Source organism: Hemibagrus wyckioides, linkage group LG07 (assembly GCF_019097595.1).
Source record: "Hemibagrus wyckioides isolate EC202008001 linkage group LG07, SWU_Hwy_1.0, whole genome shotgun sequence".
Lineage (NCBI taxonomy): Eukaryota > Metazoa > Chordata > Actinopteri > Siluriformes > Bagridae > Hemibagrus > Hemibagrus wyckioides.
The window spans coordinates 1142652-1154555 of record NC_080716.1 but is presented as its reverse complement, the minus strand read 5'-3'; the positions used below and the strand labels follow the sequence as shown (position 1 = coordinate 1154555).

The following is an 11904-nucleotide window of genomic DNA, read 5'->3' as shown; positions in this document are numbered from 1 at the left end:
TCACCATGGATCCTAATGACCAATCGCTGATTACCATGGATCCTAATAACCAATCACTGATCACCATGGATCCTAATAACCAATCACTGATCACCATGGATCCTAATAACCAATCACTGATCACCATGGATCCAAATGACCAATCACTGATCACCATGGATCCTAATGACCAATCACTGATCACCATGGATCCTAATAACCAATCACTGATCACCATGGATCCAAATGACCAATCACTGATCACCATGGATCCAAATGACCAATCACTGATCACCTAATAACCAATCACTGATCACTGATTTATTTATTTATTTTTACTAAATATAATAATAATAATAATAATAATAATAATAATAATAATAATAATAATAATTTCCCTTTGCTAGTAATAATAATAATAATAATTATAATAATAATAATAATAATACGAAATTAATAAACGCTTATCTCTCTCTCTGTGGCTGCTACCTCACATAAACAGGAAGTAAGGAACTGTTGTTGTTTGTATCAGATTATATGTACATCCGGTTAAAAAAACCCCAAAGCGTTTTACCGGAAGTACGTAGAAAAAATAAAAGTAGTTACGAAGCGGCTCAGTCAACATTATAAAAAAAAAGGAAAAACAACAAGCTGCAGTCAGAGTGGTTTAAAGCTGCTCTCTGTTCCAGGGTTAACTCCGACTCCTGCAAATGTCCTGCAGATCTGTTTACAGTCTTTCAGTCCTGAGCGTGTGAAGCGCTGAAGTCCTGCTCTGGACCAGTTTATAACAAGTGCGGAGGAACTGCTGGATTTATTCTCGGGCCTGCTCTAAGGTACAGGTAGTTAACGCTAACGCTAATGCTAATGCTAACGCTAACGCATTGGCAAGCCATGCTAGCTGTGTTTACAAACTAGCATGTGACAGGATCTGCCACAACAACAACAACAAACAACAACAAGAACTCTTCGATAAATATAAACAAAAGTCAGATATAATCGCAATCCAGTCGTGCTAAAGGTTATCGTTTAGCATTTATTTGTGGAAATGTTCGCTTGCTCAAGATAATAATCCGTTATCAACACCTTTACTCTGGTTATAATAATAATAATAACAATAATAAAAATGTGTTTTAAAAAAGGCTAAAAATAATAGTAATGCTTGTGGTTTACGTGTTTGTGTGAAGGTGAATGCTAATCCGCTAGCGCTGCTAAAGAAACCTTTGCTAGCCCCACTGTTTGTTTTGTTTACATAACATCTCGAGCAACCGGACAAAAACAAACGCTAATCATCATCATCATCATCATCATCATCATCATGCATATTAAAATTAAATGCAAAAGAAAACAGGGTTTCTTCTTTCAAACAAGCAGTTTATAGCCAGCGGCGTGTCTAATATGGCTAATACACCAGCTTTCTATTTTTGTCTGCTGTAATGACATTACTGATGTCCTCAATGGAAATGCTAATCTCTCGAGCTCACGTCTTCTCATCATCATCATCATCATCGCCGTTATTTATATATGTTTAATATCTCATTTTTTTTTAGATGTAGTAATGCGTGTATTGATGATGAAACTGCTATTAATGAGCGGACTGCAAATCTACAGATCAGATCAAAAAGCTCTGGCAAGTTTAAAAACCTGATTTTGATTCACTTTCTGCATTGAGTCGATTCAGAGTCGAATCGCTGACTCGTTAGAGCGCGCTTCAGGAGACACTTTGCTCAGGCCAGTTTAGAGAATAAACAAGTAAATAAGTGAATTAATAAATAAAAGTAAAAATAAACACGTGACGTGTCTTTGATTCACTTAACGCACTGAGTCGATACAGAGTCGGTTCACTTACTTTCTGGAATTCTCTCTCATAAAGAAGGTTCTGTTGAATCAGATTAAAGACTGTATGTGTGTGTGAAAGTGTCCTTATTTCTGTCTCTGGATCAGGGATCTGATTTAGGGGTCTCGAAATACATCCGTTCATAATAGAACCGTTCACGTTATGTGTAAAAAAAAAAGTAAATTTTAACTGTAGTAATTTGTTTAATAATATTAATGATTAATCTTAATAATGTTTTTTCTCTGGCACTGTATGTGCCGTGTGCAAAAACCTGAACTTTTACGTAGGTTACGCTGTTTACTCTGCTTTTCTAGGCTCCCATCGCCAGGAGGCAGCATGGCGGATGCTCAAGGGCACTCCAGCGTTCCAAACGGTGAGCGTGTTGTCTCTGTCAAACAGCTGTGTCTCTACAGTTTGTGCATAACATTTACTCTGGGTTGTATTATCTAATCACACTGATAGTCTGATCTAATGACGAATGTGTGTGTTATTAATCCTGAAGGTGGCGCAGATGATCCAGAACCAGAAGAAGGAAGAGGCAGTGAAGGAGACTCGACCTCAGCTACAGAGGATCCGATACGTCCTGATTCGGGTAGGGATTTGTTCAGATGAGTCGCTTAATTCAGGTTCTTGTTATTTTCAGGTGAATCAAATAGCAGTGTGATTCGTTTAAATGAATCTGATACCAGTGTGATGATTTGTTTTGGTGAATCAGATACCAGCGTGATTTGTTTGAATGAATCAGTTAACAGCATAATGAAAAAAAAACCCAGAGATTTTGTTCAGATGAATCAGATGGCAGTATTAAGGATTCATTTGGGTGATTCAGATTCTAGGGTGTTGTTTTGCACAGGTGAATCAAATCCAAGTATGATTTGTTGGAATGAATCAAATAGCAGTATGATTTGTTCAAATGAATCAAATACCAGTATGATTTGTTCAAATATACGGCTGTAACTATCGATTATTTTCATAATGGAATAATCTGCGATTATTGTTTCGGTTAATTGATGAATCAGATAAAAACACCACATTTTTAAATACCTTTTTATTTTATTTCAAATTATATTTACGCATTGGGTGTTACAAATATGAACGTAAAACTAAATCTTTTCACTACCGCAATGTTTGTTCCAGCTATTAAGCAGAAAACGTTTGACCTTTTTTAAAAATTAAACCACAAACTGTTTGTGTTTCTTAAAGAGGCAGAACTACTAGACTACCAAGTTATGATCCATTCAGTCTTCCAGAAATATTGCAGTGCATTATTTTTAATTGGTAACAAATACTGACTAAAAACAAATATAGTTTGTTTATTTTGATCAAACTGTTTTAATTTGACAGTACTTAACGGTCTTGCACTACAACCATCACCGGTGTTTATTATGGAAGTATAATAGTGCCACAATTCCTGAAAGTATAATAGCATATTGAATCACATGAACTGAATAAAAACTTGTCACAAAAAAAAGAATTTTGAAATTTGATCTGAATGAAAAAAAAAATCCTTACAGCATTTACAAAAAAAAAAAAAACAATCTTCATTATTTTTCAACCTCACAAATTCAGGTTGAAAAAAATTCAAGTATTAAAATCCAGGTTGAAAAAATTCAGGCATTAATATTCAGGTGGACAAAATACGAGCCTTCAAACTCAGGTCGACAAAATACCTTACAGCCCTTGAGCGCAACAGCAATAAAAAAATGGTCAGAAAACACAACAATCTTATTATTCAGATAATAGTCTAACTTTTCATTTTTAATGTTAACACAGTTGATAAAAGTCGGCTAACAAATGTATGTTTTGTCAAAAAGGAGGCCCACTGTCTTTGATTCTGAAAACCCCTGACATATAGGACCTTTTAGAATATTATTCCATACCCAAGATGAACAAAAGCCTTAAATTAAATAAGCCTAAAAATAGATCTAAATAAAATATAAACTGTTAAAGCACTTAGACATTACAGTCATGACTTTCTATTATTCATCTAATGCAGTATTTAAGTTAAAATACAGACATGGTTTAGGTGAACAATGGACCAGAACAGACTCCATCATTCGGCTGTTCTGTCTATTGATGAAGGAATTCTCAGCACTAGAAATACTAGTATGGTAATTGACCATTTTGCTCAAGTCCAGTCTCTGAGATACTCTCTGGTGATTCCACCCTCAAAGAAATAGGATAGAAAAGTCACCAAGAGCATGAAGTAGACAAGATACAAGCAGCAGGAGAGATGAGAGATGAGAGAACAATAAGTGAAGGGAAGGTTGTAAAGAGAGGCTGTAAAAAAAGAACGGCAGAATAATACATACAGTAGTGCCGGCATAAAAGAGGAATGAAATAAGAGGTGCAAGTATAAAATAGATTATTGTAAAATAATAATAATAAAGGATCTATACGGCACTGATTCACACACAAGCTGTAAAAGAGATAATATTGTATGTGTAAGAGAGAAAATGTAATGAATTTAATGAACTCCTTTTTTACTAGCGAGACTCAAATGATGGGAGGAGTCAGAAAAAAGATTGAATAAAATTTTATAAAGTTGCATACTGTTTGTGTTCATTTGTGTTTATAATTAAGCATCCTTATTAAAATCCTAGAAAAACGCCCCTGCAATGGGCCAAGGGGTAAGTTCAATTAGTTTTATTAATTAAGAGTTTAGTTTAATTCATTCATTCATCATTGTCGTGTTTCCGTGACACTGAAGCTCCGCTTTGCAAAGTTACAACATTTGGCGCGGAATTTAATATGAAATGCTCCCATGCCTTAGAGGACTTGGGTCGCACACTTTTATCCGATGTGTTTGCACTGTCCGCCATTCTTCTGATTTGCCCTGGAACAACGCTATGACTGAATACATGGTGGCGTGCGCCGGCCGACTAATCGATAATGTCATTCGCCGACAATGATTTTCATTATCAATTTGATCGATTCGTTGTTTGAGCCCTATTCAAATGAATCAAACACCAATAGAATTTGTTCAGATGAATCAAATGGCAGTATGATTTGTTTGAATGAATCAAATACCAGTGTGCCAGTTTAACTTCTGAATTGGTGATTCAGACTCTAGTATGATATTATCGTTCAGGAGAATGGTTTAGCTGCATTAGTTTTTATCCGTTAATTCATAGACGTCGATTTCTTTCCGGTAGAATCGAGCCCACAGCAAGAGCAGCCAACTGCAGAGGAGGAAGAGGAGGAAGAGGACACGGACAGCATGGACGGCAGCCTTATGTACTCTTTTGTGGAGGAGGGAAAGGAGAAAGACAGCGAGGGCGGCGGGCGAAGAGAGCGCGCAAAGAAAGACGCGAGCGGAAGAGTAGGGCGGAAGCGGAACCGACCCATGTCGCGCCACTCCTCCAGCTCGGACGACGATGACGACGACGACGACGACGATGATGATGATGATGATGATGATGATGATGACAGAGAAGATGAAGAGGAGAATGAAAAGGAAGAAGAGGAAGATATGGAGGCGTGGCTTGGGGCAGAGGTAAAGGAAATGGGCGGGCTTAAGTGGCGCGCGGTGCCGTCTCTGCGGGCGCGGGAGATTGGGAAGAACTCGGCGCAGTTCGTGCGGAGCGTGTGCGGCTCTCGAGGCCTGGTGCAGCGTCTGGAGCTGCAGGCTCGGCTGGAGCGGCACAGCGGCTGCGTCAACACGCTCCACTTTAACCCCTCTGGGACACGCCTCGCCTCGGGCAGCGATGACCTGCGTGTGGTCATCTGGGACTGGGCGAGACGCCGCGCCGAGCTCGAGTTCGACAGCGGACACAAGAGCAACGTCTTTCAGGTGAGCCATGGCAACTCTAGGCTCGACTTCAGTCAGTTAGTCGATTTTGCTTATTTGCTTTTTGTTCTGCTAAATTCCGAAAAAGATTAAAACCCCATTTGCATCTCCTTATCCATCTTGCAGGCGAAGTTTCTCCCTCACAGCGGAGACTCCACACTGGCCATGTGTGCTCGCGATGGGCAGGTCAGAATAGCCGAGCTGTCCGCCACACAGCGCTGCAAAAACACAAAACGAGTGGCTCAGCACAAAGGCGCTGCACACAAGGTGACGACAAAAATCTGCTGAATTAATGCAAGATGGACCAAAAGTCCATTAGATACAGCTCTTTGTATCAGACAAATATTTCTCACAGGGTCTCTGTATATCAGCCAGATCTGAGAGTGTGTGTGTGTGTGTGTGTGTGTGAGCGAGCATGTGTGTGCGCAAATGTGTTTAAATGTGTTTAAATGTGTTTAAATGTGTTTAAATGTGTTTGAATGTGTTTGAGTGTGTGTGCCTGTGCACCTACATTGGTGTCCTGATTTGTTTGTGTGTGTGCCTGTGCACCTACATTGGTGTCCTGATTTGTTTGTGTGCGTCTCTGCGTGTGTGCACTTTGTGAGTTTTTGTGTACAATTTGTTTGTGTAGTATCCTCATTTGTTTTGTGCGTGTCTGTGTTTTTAGCTGGCTCTGGAGCCTGATTCGCCCTGCTGTTTCCTTTCCACTGGAGAAGACGCCGTTGTGTTCGGAATTGACCTGCGGATCGATCGACCTGCCAAGTGAGTCTAACAGAAATCGACTCAGTGTTGATTCAGTGCGAGTCAGTCGGCGGGTTGGTTCTCGTGAATCAATTGTGCAATAGTTGATTCATAATAGTGAATCAAATGCCAGTCGGCTGATTTGTTCAAGTAAATCAAATGCACACCAATTGATTCATAATAGTGAGTCAAAAGCCATTTGGCTAATTTGTTTTAGTGAATCAAATATGCACTACTTTATTCATAATAGTGAATCAAATGTCAGTTGAGTGATTTGTTCTGGTGAATCAAATGCACACCAATTGATTCATAATAGTGAGTCAAAAGCCATTTGGCTGATTTGTTTTAGTGAATCAAATGTGCACTACTTTATTCATAATAGTGAATCAAATGTCAGTTGAGGGATTTGTTCTAATGATTCAAATGCACACCAATTGATTCATAATAGTGAATCAAATGCCTCTACGTTGATCCGTTATGGTGAATCAAATTCTCTCAGCTTATTCATTATGGTGAATCAAATATTAGTTTGGGTAATTTTTGGTAAACCAAATAAACCTTAACTCACTTACCAGTTTTACACAGTGTTTGATTTTAATCTTCATTTCTGATCTTCATGTCTTCTCTGGATTTTAGCAAACTCGTGGTGGTGAAGGAAAGCGACAAGAAGGTGGGTTTGTACACCATCTATGTGAATCCGGCCAACACACATCACTTCGCCGTCGGAGGAAGAGATCAGTACCTAAGGTAAGTCTTTGCTGTCTGTCTGTGTCTGTGTGTCTGTGTGTCTGTCTCCTCCCTCACAGGCTTCTCTCTGTTTTCTCCCTGTGTGTGTCAGGATCTACGATCAGAGGAAGATCAATGAAAACGACAACAACGGTGTTCTGAAGAAGTTCTGTCCATCTCACCTTGTGTCCAGTGAATCCAAAACAAGCATCACCTGCTTAGTGTACAGCCATGACGGCTCAGGTAACACACACAACACCACACATTTAAATGGGTACATTATGCAGGATCTCTGTGTACTGATTGAATGGTTTGTTTTTTGCTCTCAGAGCTGCTTGCAAGTTATAACGATGAGGACATTTATCTTTTCGACTCGAGCCATAGCGACGGTGCCGATTATCGCCGGAGATACAAAGGACATCGTAACAATGCTACAGGTACCCCCCCCCCCACACACACATATAATAGTGAATCAAAAGCACACCAGTTGATTCATAATAGTGAATCAAATGCTAGTTGGCTGATTTGTGTTAGTGAATCAAATGTGCACCAAAAAAATCCATAATAGTGAATCAAATGCCATCCTATAAAATACCATTGATTTCAGGTAACTTATCAAAAATGTAGTTTCTTAAAGCCTGTAAATGGAAATTTGTGATGTGTGTGTGTGTGTGTGTCTTGTAGTGAAGGGTGTGAACTTCTATGGGCCGTGCAGCGAGTTTGTAGTTAGCGGAAGCGACTGTGGACACATTTACCTGTGGGACAAACACTCGGCCCGTGTGGTGCAGTTCATGGAGGGCGACAGAGGCGGAGTGGTAAGCACCGCACGATGAGAGATGAAGCAGAGATTTAATGAGCTTGTTTTTTAACCAGTATCAGGACTGAGGTAGTCAAACCGTATCGCTCCTCTAAGTGTGTGCTGCATGATTTCCTTCACTTCAGGTGAATTGTTTAGAGCCACACCCTCACCTGCCCGGTCTGGCCACCAGCGGCTTGGATCACGATGTTAAACTTTGGGCTCCGACTGCAGAGAACCCCACCAACCTGAAAGGCCTCAAAGAGGTACATGTTCTCTCCAAACATCTGAGGTTTCTCCTCCTCTTCTTCTTCCCTCTTTTAAGCTCTCTCTCCCTCTCTCTCTGTCTCCTCTCTCCCTCTCTCTCTGTCTCCTCTCTCCGTCCAGGTGATGAAGAAGAACAAGCGTGAGCGTGACGAGGACAGCGCCCGGCACGGTGAGCAGTACGACACGCAGCTCCTCTGGTTCCTGATGAGACACATGAGGAACCGCAGATCTCTTCGAGTGAGTGGTTTGCCCCACATGTTCCCTCAGCATGCTTCAGTCGAATATTTATTTTTATTTATATTTATTTTATTTTATTTATTTTTTTAAGACTCAGAGCCGACACGGAGAAGGTGGAGACGGAGACACAGACACCGAATTTTGGAGTTCTCCAGAATCCTCTGATGATGAGGACGGAGGCCCTGACCACGTCCAGTGCATGTCCTCCTGAGCCAGCCCCCCTTCGCCCTACACACACACACACACACACACACACACACACACACACACACATACACATACACACACACACATACCTGCCCATTGCCATATGTATTTAAGCACATACACAGTCCTTATGCACTGACACACACTGCGAGTACAACGCCAGCAAAACACACACAGAGTGAGGGAAAATGAAATGTGTTCTCTCACACACACACACACACACACACGATAACTGCAGGCAAGAATGTGAGGAAAAAATGATTTTTTTTGTATGTTTCTATACTCTGATCAACATATACACATTTTCAGCAGATTTCAGCCCATTTACACAAACACACACACACACACACACACACACATACAGTGTTCCCGTAGAAGCAGCTTCACTTTACACACTGGAGCAGCAGTCGAGGGCGATGACAGCTTCTTGCGCTCCCTTCTTTCTCTTTTCCGGACAGCGTGGACCCCAGCAGAGGGCAATTCAGCGATGATGACGTTTGAGCTCGAGCTTCTTCAGGCCCCTCTGTTTTTCCCAGGAGAGCCTCCGTGGATCTCGAGCGTCTCCGAGCTCAGAACCGCCGTCTCAGCGTCCTGTCTTTTCCTGGAGTTTCTTTTTTTCTTTCTCTTCTGAGGACAGACATGAGCAAGCGTTTAACAGGTGCCCTGTGGACTCCTTGGGCTCGATCCCAAATGGCTCGCTGTTGGACACTTGGAGTGTAGAAGCCATGTTTAGACCCTAAGTAGTGCACTAACCGAATCCCTCAACAATACTGTCACAGTTCCTACTCCCTATATAGTGCACTGTGTAGTCAGGATTACGTCTCGAATCGATAATATAGTGCACTACGCTTTGTAGGGCACTTGCTTTTATCTAGTGAACTGATTCAGAACTACCGGACACACACGTATACCCTATATAGTGCACTGTGTAGGGCATGTATGTAGCTAGTATTGGATTTCAAATGGTTAGCGTAGTGCACTACTTAGGGTGTGAAAGCATACAGTGTGGTGTTTTTTTTTTTTTTGTTTTTTTTTCCCCTAACAGGTTCCTGAGCTGTATCCCAAATGTCGTTTGTAGAGCACTTATTTTTAGCGTTAATGAGACAACGTGATGGTTTTTACATTCGGGACACATGTGCACTAACTACAAAGAGCCCTTTGTTCACGCCCTACGTAGGGTGAAGTTGTCGTTATCGGACGCGTCTCTTTACACCCTACCTAGTCCACTTATGAAGCCAGTAACTGGATCTGTAGTGCACTAAGTAGGGTACGGTGGCATTATTATTTCCCGCTCTGTGTAATGCACTACTCACGGTGACTAAGTAGTGTGGTTATTTCAATTCTATACCTTATGTAGCATCCTTGAGCCATATAAGGGGAGCGAGGAAGACACTTCGATAACACTGAAGTGCACTACATAGGGCTGAGGAACGTGTGAACTAGAGATCCATTTGGAGATGAACCCATTTCTCAGCGGGACAAAGTGGGCCGGCCTCGTCCCAAACCATCCTCCGTCTTGTTCCCCTTCCCCCTTGCTTGCTGAGTGCACTTTAATCAGGGATCTGTTCGTTTTTCGAGTCTCTAAAAGACGAGTGTGCACTTAAAAGGCTTGCAGATTTTTTTTCTTCTTCCTCTTCTTTCTTTCTTTCACGTCACCCTAACTAGGAATTAAAGCTTTGAAGATTTTTGGTACTTAGATACATATTTTGCACTCGGAATGGAAAAAAATCTGGACGTGAGCTCCTCTTAAAAAAAGAAAAATAAAATAATAATAATAATAAAAAAAAACCCACCCCTTTGTATTAAACCCCGCCTCCTCCTCCTTCTCCTCCTCCTTTTCGAGGTGTGCATGCGAGGAAAGATTGTAGCGCAGCAGGATGATCTATTTGGGACGGAACCGCTCAGCTTTGTTTAAAAAGTACCAGAAGTTGTTTCACGGCTGATCACACGCTAACAGTACCCTGTTAGCCCCGCCCCCTAGGTCAGGGTTGGCTCTTGGACGTAGCGAGTCATCTACGTTGCCCCAGTAAGCGCTAGCTCGATTGACGTAACCATGGAAACGAGGTTTTAACGCTAGAGGGGGCTCGATCGGCGACGTGGTTCAGTCGTGAAGGATGTAATAAATAAAGCGATAATTTCCTTCTGTCATTTGCTACTTTAACCAGCGCTACTTTTCTGAGAAAGGGAGAGAAATCCGACGATGCTTTTGATTTATTTTCTAATTCTAACAGTGGATTTAGAAGAGCCTCGTGATCTGCATGCGCCCGTCTCGCCCCAGAGGGCTGCGTACTAAATAGTGGACTTTTTTTTTTTTTCCCTTTTCAATAGAGTGCTATTTGGGACGCAGCCAGTCGGCCCGCTTTAGGAGGGAGGGGAGGGGAGGGTTTGGGGGCGGTCCTACGTGTTTTTGTTTTTTGTTTTTTTTTTCCTTTTCACCAGGGGACTGAAACGTTTTTGCTTTTTTGTATGGGGAGGGGGGAGAAAAATAAGTTAATTGACTTTATATGTACATATGAATATATAATTACATAAATATAAATATATATATTAAAAAATAAAAAAAAACAACACTGTAAAGCACTCCACTTCCACCATCATTTGATTCAGAGATTTATATTGTATACGGAAACGGATTAAAAATGTATTTTTTTTTGTCCTCCTCTGATTGAACCCCTGAAGTCATAAACATCACTTTATTTTTATTTTTTATTTTTTCCCCCCTTTTTCTGATAGCTCCCCTAATGTTAAGAGCATTAGTTACAAATTTAACTTTTTTCTGCGTCTTTTTTTTGTCCTTCTCTGATTGATTGAAGCCCATTGATTAAAAATCATAACGATCACTTTTTATAATTTTTTTTTTTCTTTTCTTTCTTTTTTTTTAACATTACTTAGAATTTTTTTTCCTGTGTCTTTTTTTTTTTTTTTTTGGAATTAGGCCCCACCTTCCACCACCACAGCTTTGTTGCTTAATATTGCTTTTAAAACAAATTTTTTTCCCTTTATTTTCTTTTGCTCTTTTTTGTTTGTTTGTTTTTCCTGGAATTTTTGATTGCTGCCTAAATAACTGTTATTGGTTCAGTTTGAGAAAACGTGTACAACTTGTGCAGTTAAATGAGAAAAAAAAAGAAGAAAAAAAAGAGAAAAGGCTGTTTATGAACACGTGTCATGTCTTTTTTTTATTTTATTTATTTTTTTATTTTTTAATTTTTGGTTTTCAGGTTCAATTTGCTGCTTTAAGACGACGACATTGTTGTTTTAGGTCTAATGGAAGATGAAGGTTATGGATGTAAAATAAAAATAGATGTGTAGGTAATAGGGTGCTGGAGC

The 11904-nt window shown here is 40.4% G+C and overlaps 1 protein-coding gene across 2 annotated transcripts; it reads left to right on the top strand.

Annotated features, from left to right (window-relative positions):
• Positions 1-569: 569 nt before the first annotated feature.
• Positions 570-11734, top strand: dcaf8 (DDB1 and CUL4 associated factor 8). Of its 2 annotated transcripts, none has more exons than XM_058395728.1 (13): positions 570-812; positions 2128-2186; positions 2316-2405; positions 4969-5606; positions 5730-5870; positions 6271-6365; positions 6981-7091; positions 7183-7313; positions 7400-7507; positions 7755-7885; positions 8013-8132; positions 8254-8370; positions 8462-11734. In XM_058395728.1, exons 2-13 carry the CDS (start codon positions 2150-2152, stop codon positions 8579-8581), a joined length of 1839 nt encoding a protein of 612 aa, XP_058251711.1. In that variant the 5' UTR covers positions 570-812; positions 2128-2149; the 3' UTR covers positions 8582-11734. The 2 variants fall into 2 exon arrangements, with proteins under 2 accessions (XP_058251711.1, XP_058251712.1); XM_058395729.1 differs by having other exon boundaries at positions 570-818.
• The last annotated feature ends 170 nt before the right edge of the window (positions 11735-11904 follow it).